At 36.9% G+C, this 16,242-nt stretch overlaps 1 protein-coding gene across 1 annotated transcript in view; it reads left to right on the forward strand.

The window, feature by feature from the left end:
* Positions 1-16,242, forward strand: part of CC2D2B (coiled-coil and C2 domain containing 2B) — a 114,528-nt gene that overhangs the window by 82,281 nt on the left and 16,005 nt on the right. Inside the window, 6 exon segments of the mRNA XM_025397706.1 lie at positions 2,376-2,472; positions 7,960-8,058; positions 10,420-10,602; positions 10,772-10,969; positions 12,035-12,124; positions 14,470-14,583. Of these exon segments, the coding sequence (XP_025253491.1) occupies positions 2,376-2,472; positions 7,960-8,058; positions 10,420-10,602; positions 10,772-10,969; positions 12,035-12,124; positions 14,470-14,583 (781 nt within the window).

Raw genomic sequence — 16,242 nt, forward strand, 5'->3', positions numbered from 1 at the left:
TGGATTCAACATAGGCTCAATTATATTTTCAGAGTTGTTGGCCAGAGTTCCTAAACAGATATTCTTGTTATTTGGCTACCTGTCTGAATCTTGTACCTCTCACTTTGCGTTGTTCTCTGACACTTGCTTTCTTGAACTATTTATTCTTTGTGTGTGAAGGAAATTATTGACTTAAAGGGAGATCTATTATATAATATCACATAATATCAAGTTAAATAATTAACATATAAAATGTATTTGTTTGAAAAGTTTGTAAATGTAAAATATGTGGTCGTGTGTGTTTGGAAATACCTGGAATATTAATGTAGACATTAGAGTTAGAAGAAGTATACTGTATTAAATAAATTTAGGAGAATATAAAACAGTCAGTAAGATACATAAACTTATAAGTGAACTAATGAGAAGATTTGGGAGTGTTTGCATCCTTGCAATTATAGCAGTGAAATAGGCCAAGAACAATGTGGAGTACAACCAAGTGGATCACAGGCTTTGGATAAGGCAAAACCATCCAGCTACTACTTTTTGATGCCTTTGGTTTAAGACCCCAACTCCCCTCTTCTTGTGACAGTTTAGTGAACAAAAACCACAAGCAAATTGATAAGTAGTCATAATAAATAATATTTATAAGTAATAAATAATAGTAAATAATTAGCTCCATGAGCCCTTCCTGGAGGAAGAATTATGGTAACATTTGAAGAACATTTTAATAGAATACAGAATGCAAAATAATGCAGAAGGACTTAAGTGATGTCAGGAATAGACTAATAAGCTAAAAAATGTTGTAAGGATGACAGTTGTCCTTTCTCCTGCTAGCGTAGTGTTATAAATAAGTATTGCCTCCCCTGCCCTTTCTTAGGTTCTGGCAGCATGAATGAAAGGAAATCCTTGAGGAACAAAGTAGGGGAGTCAGCTAGTTATTTTATCACTAGGAAATACAAGGAAACTTCCACTTAAAATTGTTCTCTAAACTCAACTAGCATTTTTCAATCATCATTGCTTGTAGGTTTCAAAAAGTTACAGAAGCTCTTGAAGATCCTTTGAAATAGTGGTTGCTTCCTTAAGCAACAAGATTCAACAAGTAATGTCAGTGGCAGCTGTACACGGAAAAGACCTGGTCTTTGGAGTTTGTCAGAACTAGGTGGTAGTACAACCTGTAGGCCCAGCTACTCGAGAGGCCGAGGTGGGAGGATCACTTGAGCCCAGCAGTTCAAGATCAGCCTGGGCAGGATAGACCCCTGTCTCTAAAAAAGTATATATTATATATATATATGTGTGTGTGTGTGTGCATGTGTGTGTGTGTATACACACACGCACTAAATAAAAATATTAAAAAGAAGAAAAGCTGGGTTCAGATCGGGCTCTGTCATTTGCTGGTGGCATTATCTTGAGTAAGTTATTTAACTTCTCAGAGCTTCAGTTTCTCTGTGTAAAGTAACCTATTGTACAAGATTGAGATTGCCATCACTGTTAAATATTTGATGGAGATTCAGTACACAAGCTGGAGCTGAGAGTAAAAGTTCATTGCTCATGATATACACTATCCTTTCAACTACCTCCAAGATGTACTTAATCAAGAATGCCATCAGCGGACAGCCTGCAAAATTAAATGCACTCCATTATCCCAGTTTCTGCTTGGAGAAAATTAACATGGGAAAGAGAATAAATTCTGTGATTTATTTATTTATTTATTTAGAGATGGAGTTCTAGTCTTGTTACCCAGGCTGGAGTGCAGTGGCGTGATCTCTACTCACTGCAACCTCCACCTCCTGGGTTCAAGTGATTCTCCTGCCTCAGCCTCCCGAGTAGCCGGGATTACAACCGCCTGCCACCAGGCCCAGCTAATTTTTTTTTTTTTTTTTTTTTGTACTTTAGTAGAGATGGGGTTTCGCCATGTTGGCCAGGCTTGCCTCGAACTCCTGACCTCAGGTGATCCACCCATCTCGGCCTCCCAAAGTGGTGGGATTACAGGCATGAGCCACCGTGCCTGGCCATAAATTCTGTATTTAAAATCATATCTATTAACTGAGAATAAAAGAGCATTTTATCTCTATGGGAAACTAGCAGAATTTAAGATAGGTGAAAAATCTATACAATACTCCAAATAATCTTTGCAATTGATAGCTATAGTGAAAGCCTTTCTGTTCAACACTTAAACGTTTTTATTTTTCATCTTAAGAGAGATGTAAATTACAAAGCACATGCTGGCTCTAATGAAAGGTAGCAGCCAGTCTTCAAAATATACAGCTTTTCCTTAGTTTATACTTCATAAAAGAAAACAACACAGGTGATTTTATAGTTCTTTATGAATAATGCTGTTAGGAAATAAGTGGATTTTGAGAAAATTAAGCATTTGAATATATTTTTCTTATTTGCAGCTCACCAGGACATGATTATAGCTTCTCAAGCTTATCTAAAATAAAAGATAATATATATATCAACATTTTTGATGAAATGATAACTGAAAAACATGAGGTAAAGTAGAATAATTATAATAGCCAATGCTGGAATAATTCTAAGGTCAAACTGAATGAAGTCTAGTAACACGTTTGTAAATATGATTTTAGATGCAATGTCTATATCCAACATTTTCTTGAAAGGATTTGAGGCAACTTGCAGTAAAATCAAACATATGACAAGTCAGTTAAAAAATAACAGAGATCATAAACCACATATAGGAGGAGGAGGAATAAATATACCAAGAACTTGGGAGAAGTAGGTTTCTGCAATAGAACATTACATTTAAATGTGAGCTTTCTGTAGCCAATACAGAAATATAATAGGTTACATATTTCTCATTATCTGATCAAAGAAAATACACTACTACTACAAAAGAGATCAAATTATTCCTAAGGCTAAAATTCAGTTCTACTTAATCTAATTTCTAAAATTACGGACTATCTTCCTCATAGTTGTGTAAAAGTTCCTAGCACAATGCCCAGCACCCTAGCAAGCTCTAAAATAAACGTTAGTTTCCTCCCTATTGAACTTGCTACTAAAAATATAAAAATGCATACCCATAGTATCTACTCTTTTAAGGTATGTAGATTAAATGCTTTAATAGAAATGTTTTCCAAATTATATGGCTATGCTACTGAAGGAGCAATTAATTCTACCTGGAGGGACTGGGGATCCATGTCAGAGAAGTTGAACAAGACCTTGGAGAGTAAGGTACAGGAACGAGCCTTCTGTAAAAACCACTGCAAATCGTAATGACTGTTTTCCAACCCAGTTTTCCAGGAGATACAACACATATTCTTCTTAAAGAAACTTTAAATCAACCATGATAAACGCTGAGGGTAAAATATTTAGCAATAATTTGGCGATAGCTTTTCTCCAAGGAGTTAAACTGAGTAATGTTCTGATGATCAACACTGATAATGGGTAAAGCTTAGAAAACCCAAAAGAATGTCTAACCAATTTTCTCTCTCAAAAGTGAATTATCTCAAAGACTAATTTGGTCAGAATTCAGTAGCAGTTGATTAACAACTGAACCCTTGAAACTGCTTTGCATTGTTATTAGAGTGAGATTGTTGTTATTGGAATGAGATCCACATGCTTTAGGTGTCAGACTTGTTTGTGACAATATTGGCATGCTCTTTAAAAAAGGAAAGGGCCTTGCATTCTTGCCCTCCTCTCATGGACAGGGTTTTAGGGGAGCTATGGGCCAAAACATTCCATTGTCTTGTAAAAGACTAGAGCTAGGCTGAGCCCCGAGATAGCTACGCAGTTGAAAGAAGGTTTTAAGTTATCACTGAACATTATTTTGTCTAGAAATGTTTCATTTTTCCTCTGTGCCCCTCCTGTATATTTTCTTCCTGCTATCAACTGTTTTCTTACTTCCCACAGATCTCCCTTTCTTTAGTTATGTATTAGCAGAAAGTTGAAGACTTGGAACTCTCACAGACACGTAGCCTATTTTTAATGCTCGGCATGAAAGAGATGGGCTGAACTGCCTTTGGAACTGGCAGAGCAAGCCCCATGCATACTCCAGATTTAAAACCTAGGTTAACTGAAAGTCTAACAGAAATCCCAGTAGCCACGGAAAGACCTTAAACTAACCCAAAACTCAGATATTGGTTTAAATACTTTTAAAAAATAGTTATTTTCAAGATTTTAAAATTTATTAGCATATAAATTTTCAGCAATAGTCTCATAATTTTTGACTTGCCATTATCTACTCTCCTCTGACTTCTAACTTTATCCAACCTTGTCTCTCAAGTATTAAAAAAATTATTTAATTTGGAAGATGTTTGACTATTCTTTAAAGAACCAACTACTGAAATTGTTTTTACTTTTCACTTTTTTGGTTTTCTAATTCATTTATTTCCACTTGTATATTAATTTTTTCTCCCTATTCCCCCAGGACTATAATTTTTGTATTTACTTTTGCCAAATGTATTGAATGCCTAGTTTGTTTGATCTCTTGCCTTCTCATAAATAATGGAAACATTTGGAGACTATAAATTTATCTCTGTAAACATCTTAGACTATGTATTTTATATTTAGTGACTTGTTTATTTTATATATGTAATATATATTATATACATATAATTAATATATATATATTACATTTTCTTGCTTGGCCTAACAGTCTTCTAATATTGTATCTTTGCATTTTCAAATGTTTGAAAGACTTTTGTATAAACTTTTGATTTTAAATTTCAGTTTTATTACCTTGTGGAAATCATACTGTACATTTGAGCCTTTAGTTCCATGGTTCATTTAATCAAGCCACTGTCCCAACTCTGTGACTGTTAATTAACATACAAAGGTGTTCATCCTGATGACAAGATAAGGAACCCTATTGGGCAAGCTGTGTTGCTCACAAAGAAATTATCTTCCATGACAAAGATGAAGGGGTTACTTTGATTTACAAGGGGTTGAGAGACTAAGTATACAGATATCTGAGTTTTATTTATATAGAGTTATTTAAAGAGATGGTCCAATCATAACAGCACCTCTTCCACCATTTAACCATCAGAGTGCCTGGCCCTGCTTCAACTTACACCAGGATATGCAAACTTACCACATACACATTATAGCTCCGGATATTAAGTCTTGTTTTTATCACTTGATAAACTACACTAATAGATTCCTTAAAGGTTGCTTCATATATAATTCATATTGTTGATCTTAAAATTCTTTCATCGCTTCTCAGAGAGGATGCATAAGGAACCAATTTTACATACTTTTTATTTTTATTTGACTTTGAAGTTCAGGGGCACACATGCAAGTTTGTTATACAGGTAAACTTGTGACACGAGGGTTTGTTGTACGGATTATTTCATCACCCAGGTATTAAGCCTAGTGTCCATTAGCTGTTTTTCCTGATCCTCTCCCACCTCCCACCCTCCACATTCCAATAGGACCCAGTATGTGTTATGTCTCTCTATGTGTCCATGTGTTCTCATCATTTAGCTCCCACTTAATAAGTGAGAGCATGTGGTATTTGGTTTTCTGTTCCTGTGTTAGTTTGCTAAGGATAATGGCCTCCAGCTCCATCTATGTAGGGAACTAATTCTAAAGTGAACTTTGATAGAGCTATAATCTATAGCCTGAGGCAAGGTAGACCTAAGAAGCCTCCAGCATCCCTGGGACTTAGGATGGAAAGATTAATGCAGTTGAGAGCACATCTGTCAGAATTCCAAGGACTTGATTGCTACAAAGCTACCTAAGTGTGCCTATTACCTTTTAGACTAGAGCAGCACAGTCCATCTTGCTCAGCTCTATTGTTGCTGGTTAGCCTCTGGATCTAAAAGACCCTTCTCATATTCCCTGGTAAGTAGATGGGGTAACTTCTTAAGTACAAAAAGTTGGAAGGGCTCCTAATGTCCAAAGCAGTGGTTATGAACTAAAGGGAGGAATCAGGGTTTTGGCAGCTTTTTTCAAACTTCAGCTATTTTCTTTCATTTTCCCTGGATTCTCTGGCCTTTGGTTGATGAAATGAAAAATATAAGTGGCCAGAAGATCATAGGGTGCTGCCAATGGGAGGGGTGGTGGTGGGAGCGAATGCCAATCCCTTTTATGCCTAATCCCTGCTTCTCCCTACTACAAATACTTTCTCTAATTTTGAAAACAGTGTTATTGAGGAATGATTAGCATACAATGATCTGCACATATTTAAAGTATATAATTTGACAAGTTTTGATATATGTATATACCAATGAAACCGTCATCGCAATTAAGATAATAAACATATCCATTACCCTCAAAAGTGTCCGCCTGCTCTGTTGGCATGTCTACCTCCTGCCAGCAACCAGTGATTTGTGTTCTGTCACTATCGTTTCTATTTTCTAGAATTTTATAGAAAATGGAATCCTATGGTATGTGTTTTGTTTTTTTTTTTTTTGGTTTTGCTTCTTTTACTCAGAAAAATTATTTTCAGATTCATTCATGTTGTAGTTGTATCAAACAGTTCTTTTTATTATGTAGCAGTATTCCATTGATAAACATGCATTTCATTGCTTGTTTATATATTCACCTGTTGATGGACATTTAGTTTTCATTTTTTGGCTATTATAAATAAAGCTGCTATGAACATTTGTATGAAGTCTTTTTATAGACAAATGCTTTCATTTCTCTTAGTAAATAAAAATAGCTGGATATTATGGTAAATGAATATTTAAGAAACTGCTAAACTGTTTCCCAAAGTGCTTGTACCACTTTTTATGCCCACCAATAATGTAGGAGACTTCCAGTACTTTCACTTTCTTACAAACACTTCGTCAAACTTTTAAACTTTAGCCACCCTAATAGTTGTATGGTGGTTTCTCATTGTAGCTTTAATTTGCATTTCCTAATGACTAATGGTGTTGGGCACCCTTCCATGTAAATATTTATTTGCCATTTATATATCCTCTTTGGTGAGGTGTCTGTTCAAGTCTTTTGTCTATTTTCTTATTGAATTTTGGGGGTTCTTTGAATTCAAGTCCTTTGTCAGATACATGATTTGCAAATATTTTCTCCCAATATGTAGCTTATCTTTTTATTTTCTTAACAGTGTCTTTTGAAGAGCAAGGTTTTTAATTTTGATGAAGTCAAATTTATCAACTTGCTTTTGATGTCATGTTTTTTAAAAAGCTCTGTATTTTGCAACTCTGTTTCTAGGTTCATACGTGTTAGATATACATTACATATTACATATATATTTCTTTTTGATGAATTGATTCCTGTATCACTATAAAATATCTCTCTTTATTCCTGATTATATTTCTTGTTTTTAAATGTTTTGTCTGTTATAAATATAGTGACTCAGCTTTCTTTTAATTAGTGCTTGTATAATATATTTTTATTTTCTTTTAAGCTCTGTCTTTATATTTAAAATGGGTTTACTCTAGACAGTATACAGTTGAGTCTTGCTTTTTTATCCACTCTGACAATCTCTTCCTTTGAACATACGACCATTTACATTTTATGTAATTATTAACCTGGCTGTGTACCATCTTCCTATTTATCTTCTGCTTATCCCAACTATTCTTTATTCTTTTTTCCTGCCTTCTTTTGGACTGATGGCATAGTTTTATGTTTCATTTTATCTCCACTATTGGCTTATTAGCTATAATTGTTTGTTTTGTTAACTGTTGCTCTCAGGTTTACAATATTATCTTTAATTTACCACAGACTATCTGTACATAATATAGTGCCACTTCACATACAGTGTAAGAGCAGGATACTATAATATAATGCCTCCATTTCTCCCTCCTTGCATTGTGCTAGTGTTGTCATACATTCTACTTTACACAAGTCATAAACTCCACAACAGATCATTTTCTCCCAGACTATTATTTTTTGCTTTAAATAGTTATCTTTCAAAGAAATTAAAAAGCAAGAAAAACACATCTTTTCTATTTACCTTTTCTTTTTTTAAAAAAAACAGAATGACTTTTTATATTTACCTGTGAGTTTGTAAAACTATTCATCACATGATATTAAGTAATAAAAAATTATTTATTTTCATAGGATCACTGTCTCAAGAGCTGTAGTGCTCACTCATATATAAGAAAGAATTGGCTTGGATCCATTGTCTTCCCTTTTTCTGCTCTTCTGCAACAATCTGAGGTAAGAGAAAATGCTTCTTTGCTCATTATTCTAAGTTTTGATCTCTGGCTAATAGAAACACTAATAGAAACACTTTCTGTTGTCTTTGAATCAGACTCTGTGATTGGCAGGCTGGTAGGTCAGTTAAGACGATCCTGTATTAGAATGTTATGGGCTTCTGAAGTGTTTGAAGATTTGAACTGTCTCTAGACAGTTCTTCAGAGTGTTCACTAACAAAGAATAGGACAGTATCTTTAGAGTGTTCACTAACAAAGAATAGGACAGTATCTTTAGAGTGCTCACTAACAAAGAATAGGAAAACTAGTCTTAGGTCTTCAAACAACATTTATATTTGCATAAAAGAGTTCTATAAGATCAGATTCATGAAACATTCTGATTAGTGGTGTTGCTTTGTAATCATGGGTACCAGGAGTTTCAGCTTGTCAACACTGTTTATTGACCATGGTAAGACTTATGATTTGCACCTAGTCTCTGTGAGACCCTCAGAGGGCTCTGCTGTTGGGTTATTATGTAGCAGGAAAATGCCTACATGACTAGCAAAGTAGAAAAGCCCCAGCCCAGACTTCACTGTTACTTCTTCACTAAGTGATGGTAGGCAAGGCACTTGACATCTCTGACACCGTGGCAGACACTGGAAATGTGAAAATTCAGAAATGAATTTTCTACCTCAATGAGTTCAGTCTATGGAATAAAACGAACATTTCAGTACAATGTGATAATATTGTAGTGCTTTAATAGAGGTATGAGATAGGTACGTGGGAACATACAGTATGGAGTGAGTACCTTACTCTTCCTGGGTTGCAGGTGGAAATGCCAGGGGAGTGGTTCAGAGTTTGGTAGATAAGAAGAGACTAAGGAGGAGAATGAAAGATCAAAGAAGACTTAATATAGCCGATAACTTCTGAATTAAGTCCTTAAAGATGAATTTGTCAAGCAAATAAGGGCTTAACAAATTGGTCAAGCAAATAAGGGCTTAATTTAGATTGCCTTTTACTACCCTGCTTTTCCATCATGGGTTTCTTCCTGCCTATGTGTCCTGACACCCAATTTCCAAGGAGATAACATTGCTCTCAGATTTATTTCAGAGATAATCATTTAAATATATATATAAATCCTAGCTCCTTTGCTTGTCAAGAATTGTGAGCCTTGTTTATTAATTGCATGAAGTCACCACTGTACAGTGTCATAATAGTACATAAATGGCTGCCATTGTATACCAATTAAAGTGTTAATGAACTTTCTGTTCCTACTACCTGGCTGTCATGTTGCCAACTAAAGCTATTGGTAAGGAAGTGGGAAAGAACAAATATCACATAGGAGAGTAGAGGTGCCTGCACAGTGTGCAATCACATGAAGTCATGACGGCACGTGTTTCAAAGACTGGCAATAGGAATAGACATTGTTGGAGGTACAGCTACAGGGCTTCCTATGTTTGTAAGTCCCTGTGGACATTGCTCAGTCTTAGGCCAGACTGCAGGATACAGTGGTAGGAAAGAGTGTGGGCCTCAAAGGTGGACACATCTGAGTTGTAATCCTGGCTCCACTACTCATTAGTTTTGTGATCTTGCACAAATACTTCAATTCTCTGACCCTCAGTTTCCTTATTTGTGAAATGGAGATAAGGTCAGTGTCTACTCCATTGAATGATGCGATCTATATCAAGCACTTGGGGTCTTGCACATTAGTAAGCACTCAGTAACTATTAGCTATCATGTTTCTTTTGAGACAGCATCTCACTGTGTTGCCCAGGCTGGAATGCAGTGAGACAATCATGGCTTATTGCAGCCTCAACCTCCAAAGCCCAAGTGATCCTCCCACCTCAACCTCCTAAGTAGCTGGGACCACAGGTGTGCACCACCACTCCCAGCTAGTATTTATTATTATTATTATTATTATTTACCTCTTACACACACGCACATGCACGCACGCCCGCGCGCACACACACACACAAATTCCTCCTACTGTGGACCTGAGGGTTGTCTTTCTTGCTGTTATACATTTTCTCTTTCTAGACCCAATACAAAATGTAACATGATCTTTTAGCTTCTTCTCTGAGCCTGCATTAGATTTTCTAAGAGCTTTATCACTGGTATCGTAACTTGCTTGTTTCATTCCGTTCTTACTCCTACCCTCTCTACATAGTACCTATTAGGCAGGGACCCAAGGTGTCCAGGGTACCTATGAACACATCACCACAGAGAACCTGCTCATTCCTGGGCAAGTACAAATGAGTGGAAGCCCATTCATACAAGCAAGCCAGCTTTCTGTGATGGAGTGGACTCCGCTGGGCCTTAATATTTGACTGATGTTCATTTTCATCATGCATAATCCATAATCCATTATGCTGATATACTCTTTCAGATTAGTGGAACATTTCAAGTAACTATTCCACCAGTTTTGCTTGGGTATACTTGGAGTAATACTTATGTATTTCCTAAAGAAGATTCTAATGAGCAGAATTTAAAAGAATGTACATTCTTAAATATTTTTGCTACCATTGAACCTCAAATATCGTATGTCACCTGTAATCCAACACTAGATAAGGTAGGTTTTTTACATTGAATTTCTTTTATATATACCATCAAAGAAGTATAAACTATTTTAAAAACCAGTAATAATAATTTGAAAGATGGCAAAAATAAACATTGGTTCTTGATATTTTCCTGTGAGAACAGTATAGTACAATGTTGAAATACTTTAAATTTTATTCCAGTTTTTAGATCAAACAGAGGTCTTGCAGAGAGCACAGATTTTTAAAAAGAATTGTAAGGCAATGTTTCCCAACCGAAGAATCATAACTACTGTTTTTAATGATGAAGGGATACAGTTCTTAGTCACAAGATATATCAAGGCATTAAATCCACCTCAGCAACTTCTGGATATATTTCTTCACAATTCTAATGCAACATTTGTAAGTTATAATTATTTTTAACAGCTTCATTGTGATTAAAGGGCATCTGTGAAGAATCACTTTTACCTTTTGTGTATTTGGGTTCAATCTAGTGAATTGTCTGTCCTCAGAATATTTGTACTGTTTGTGAGTCATAAAGCTCCCTTAGCTGGACTCTTTAAGCTAAAATCAAAAGTTCTAATTTAGATTGCCTTTTGCTACACTGCTTTTCCATCATGGGTTTCTTCCTGCCTGTGTGTCCTGACACCCAATATCCAAGGAGGTAATAGTGCTCTCAGGTCTATTTCAAAGACTATCTTTATCTTTTAAAAAATATGTACAAATCTGAGCTCCTTTGCTTGTCAAGGATTGTGAACCTTGTTTATTACTTGCATGAAGTAACCAGTGTAGAGGGTCATAATAGCACATAAATGACAGCTATTGAATATCAGTTAAAATGTTCATGAACTTTCTATGTTAACACATTGTTTATTTGCACCCCTTTCTCCTTTCCTAGATTAGTCTGAGTCTTTGTCTCCAGCACTATAGGGGAAAAATACATAGTATAACTTCTATTGTTTGAGAAAGCACACTGTGCTACCCTAATATCTCCCTGCTGTGGCAGCTTATAATAAAGTTATATTCACAAAAATAATTGTGATAGATTTGAACCAAAAAACAAATAAAACATTTGCTATTCTTTAATATCTTAAAATGTTTTAACAGTTGTAAAGTATGTGTTTAATGTGGAAACATATTATTTTAATATTTAACATTTTAATAATTAATAAATTACTAAATAATTACTAAATAAATATAAATACAATATTATGGTTACATGCACCCTGTGCAGTCAGTCCAACTTGGGCTCAGTTTCCCAGGGACTTCACATATTGTATTAGCCACGGAACCCAGGGCAAGTTATTTTATTACTCCAAGCTTATTTCCTCTTCTCTAATACTAGAATAATAATAGTGTCTCCTTTTATAGGCTTAGATTATATGCTAAATGAGACAGTGCATGTAAAGCATTGTGCTAAGCGATGGACATACAGTACACACTCAATAAATGTGAATATTATTCTAGGACCTCATTGCTCGATTTGTATCTTTGATTCCTTTTATGCCTAATACACCGGATGAAAATGATGGTTCTGATATATGGATGACATCAGAGGTAATAAATTACATGTTATAATTAAAATGTATAGTATTTCTCTTAAGGAAACCTTTTAAAAATATTATGTATTTATATATTACTTTGCCTTGTGAAATTTAAAAGTATTTGATAATTTTATACATCATCTTCAGCTCCATAACAATCTATGGAAATAATTCATGAATACCAAAAATCTTTTCAACATTCTAAGTGGTAGCTCATGAATATTTTGACTCAACGGGAATTCCAGGAGTATAATATTATGCCATTCTCCAAAGAGCAATATGACCTGTCACTATGGAGTTGGCCAGACCCTGAAGTCTTGTGCAAGTGCTGTCACTTCCCAAAAGCTTTCCCCCATTACCCCCATGTGAATGAAGAGCTCGTATAGCAGTGCTCTTCCTTAGCACTTAAAGTCCTCTTTAGTCTGATTGCCAAATAAAATACAGGCCCCATAAGATCTTCAGGACAAACTTTAAGTAAGAAATTATTTGTTGTTTATCTGAAATTCAAATCTAACTGGGTATCCTCTAAGTTCTTTTCTAAGTCTGGCAACCCAAAGTAGAGTATTTAGAGTATTTCTTCCATTTCAGCTTAAATCATATTTGTGTCATAAACCATGAGTGTATGACTGATTCGGTTTCACAAGAAAAGAATTATTTTCTCTCACCTAACACACAGTCTTTGGAGTAAAACAAACAAACAACCTTGGTTCAATTTCCTAGTTCAAAGGCTTCATAGCTATGTGACCTAAGAGAAGTTAACCTCTTTGGACCTGAATTTCCTTATCCATGTCATACAGGAGTTTTCAAAAGACTAAATGTAGTAACATGCAAAGCATCTGGACCTCAGGAAAACTTAGTTCCCTACTGTCATCCTCTCCCTCCTCCTCTGATAAAATCCAGAACCTTCTTGGCCTGACAATGAAGACTGTTGTTATTCTGCCCTTAGCTCACCTGTTCACACAGTTCTTTCAGAAGGGCCTCCTTAACAATCCTCCCCAACTCCCATCCTTCACCATCAGGTTCAGCCAATGCACACTGATAGGGCCATATCAGTTGTTCAAACATTGCAGTGCTTCCATACTGATTAGTAAATAGTCATTGCCATGAGCTCTCTAGCTCCCCAACCCTTACCCCCACCTCCCTGGCCCCCACAGCTCCTTCTCAGGGACTGTATTGAACTAGAGAGTACGTGTCACATCATTTTTTTTTTTTTTTTGAGATGGAGTCTCGCTCTGTCGCCACGCTGGAGTGCAGTGGCACGATCTCGGCTCACTGCAACCTCCGACTCCCTGGTTCAAGCAATTCTCCTGCCTCAGCCTCCTGAGGCCAGCTGAGTAGGTGGGATTACAGGCACGCACCCAGGCCCAGCTAATTTTTTTTTTTTTTTTTTTGTATTTTAGTAGAGATGGGGTTTCACCATATTGGCCAGAATGGTCTCAATCTCCTGACCTCATGATCTGCCCACCTCAGCCTCCCAAAGTGCTGGGATTGCAAGCATGAGCCACCGCACCTGGCCACATGTCCCACTTAAATGGTGTAGCCACTAGTCAGCAACAGATTGTTGCCATCTGAACATTTGGACTCAAGTCTTTGCTAGAGTTTTGTTTGTTTGGTTGGTTTTGTTTTGTTTTGTTCCCCAACAGAATCCAGAAATCCAGAGTTTTCTATGAAAATGTTCTCTCTTTTTTTGACATTCTGGGTGCCAAACAAAACACACCAGTAGACTAGAACTAGGTCATAGACCACCAGTTGGCTACTTCTGCTATCCTTTTTCTCCCCTGCTATATTGCTGTGCTTTACTGGGCACTGTCTATTTGATCTGTTACATACTGCTCAGCTGTTCAGCTCTTTGAGTTGAAGAAGTTTCAGTCACTTTTCCTGACTAACATCCAACTCAGATTTCTTCCTTTCTTTGAGTTGAGAGTACTATATTGGTACAGGACAGGATGTAGTTCCACAGCCCAAAGGATCACTTCCTGCAAACACTGTATGATTCCCTATCAGATAAGGTTCCTCAAAATACCAGTCCATATGTCCCTGCTTGCCCAGGGCACTTTAATATTTGTCCTAAACAAAAACATCCCATTCTGGGTATAAATTGTCTGGTCACTCTATACAATATCTACATTAAGTGTTCTATAATAAAGGTGGCCCCAGTGCTCCAAGTCAATGTTCTCTTCCTCTAATGCCCTAGCAAAGCTGGAGCTGTCTGCTCTGCTGTCAACTTAGCAACTTGGTAAAAATAAATGTGTTTGGGACTGGAGTGAGTAGAGGTGCTCCGCATCAGTTAGATGCTTGCATTAGTCAACTTTTCCGCTCTTTTCTTTTTTTGTTCCTATTGCTTTTGTTTTGTCTTAGCGCTGCATCAGTTTGGCTATTGGAAATAAGGAGGAGCATGCCATCCTTCTCTGTAATTTCTTTCTGTATTTTGGAAAGAAGGCACTGGTCCTCTTGGGAACCTCTATGTTACAAGTAAGTGCTGGAGTTCATATTGCAATAATGTAAGCAAAAGGAAATCAGATTTCAGCTGCAAGTTTAGAAGACTTCAAACCCAGGTTTCCATCTCTTCACAAACTAATTTGGAATTTCATGGGCAAGCAATGGTTAAGAGGATAATGTTTCCTTTTGCTTTTCTCCTTTGTAAAATAGTACTAAAAATAGTGCTAATCATACTGGGAATATTAAATTACTTAGTACATATTAAGGGACCGAGAGCAGCACCTGGACTCAATAAAGGTGGTGGTGGTGGTGGTGGTGGTGGTGGTGGTGGTGGTGGTAATGTAGTAATAGTTATAATGCAGTTGTGGTGGCTGTTATCCATCCTTACCACCATGATCATCATATGGTTTTTGTTTTTTGAGATGGAGTTTCACTCTTGCTGCCCAGGCTGGAGGGCAATGGCATGATCTCGTCTCACTGCAACCTCTGCCTCCCGGGTTCACGTGATTTTTCTGTCTTAGCCTCCCAAGTAGCTGGGATTACAGGTGCCCGCCACCACACCTGGCTAATTTTTTGTATTTTAGTAGAGACAGGGTTTCATCATATTGGCCAGGCTGGTCTTGACTCCTGACCTCAGGTGATCCACCTGCCTTGGTCTCCTAAAGTGCTGGGATTACAGGCATGAGCCACCGTGCCCGGCCCATCATATGTTTCTAATAAGTGTATTTTAAGATCTATAAAAAACACTTCTCCTCATGCTCCATTGCTGAGGTTTTAATCTTATAAGAAGTGAGCCATGAATTAATGTTTCCCTATCTGAACTGTTTATAGCTTAATTTATATGCTTCTTCTACATTTGTACCACCAGACAGATATTATTTCTGAACTGTTTCTACCCCTACCATGAGTATCTTGCTAAGTGTCAGTATTTACAGTCTTGCCTTATGGTTTTTGTCATGATGATTTATTTCCCTATATTCTCTTGACATCATTTATTATTTCATTGCCAAGCTTGTTAACTATTAATAGAAGTTCATTCCCTCTATATGATCCCCTGCTGTAGTTGTAAGTGCCACTAGATGGCAGTAAACAGTCAACAATATTTTGGCAACTATTTGCGTTAGTACCTGTGGACCAATACTGCAGGAGGTAGCCCTGCACAGTTTCACCTCAGCCATGTGGTTAAGGTAAAGCCTCCTCTTTACTATAAAGACGATGAGCACAGAGACCAAGAGCAAGGTCTGTGGAGTCAAAGAGAGCAGGCTGCACAGCGTAGTTTTAAGAATATGGGTTTGGGGGACAGACAGACACAGGTTTAAAACGCAGCAATTGCTGAGCATGGTGGCTCATGCCTATAATCCCAGCACTTTGGAGGCTGAGGATGCAGGATTGCTTGAGCTCAGGAGTTCAAGGCCAGTCTGGACAACACAGGGAGACCCCACCTAAATAAATAAATAAATAAATAAGCAAGCCAGGCATAGTGACACATACCTGTAGTCCCACATACTTAGGAGACTGAGGAGGGAGGATCACTTGAGCCTGGGAGGTCGAGGCTGCAGTAAGCTATAATGGCACCACTGCACTCCAACCGGGTAACAGAGTGAGACCCTGTCACAAACATAGACAAAAAACCCAGCAGTGCCACTAACTATATGATCTCAGCCTTGTTTACTTCTCTGAGCCTCAGTTACC

Source organism: Theropithecus gelada, chromosome 9 (assembly GCF_003255815.1).
Source record: "Theropithecus gelada isolate Dixy chromosome 9, Tgel_1.0, whole genome shotgun sequence".
In the NCBI taxonomy this organism is placed as follows: domain Eukaryota; kingdom Metazoa; phylum Chordata; class Mammalia; order Primates; family Cercopithecidae; genus Theropithecus; species Theropithecus gelada.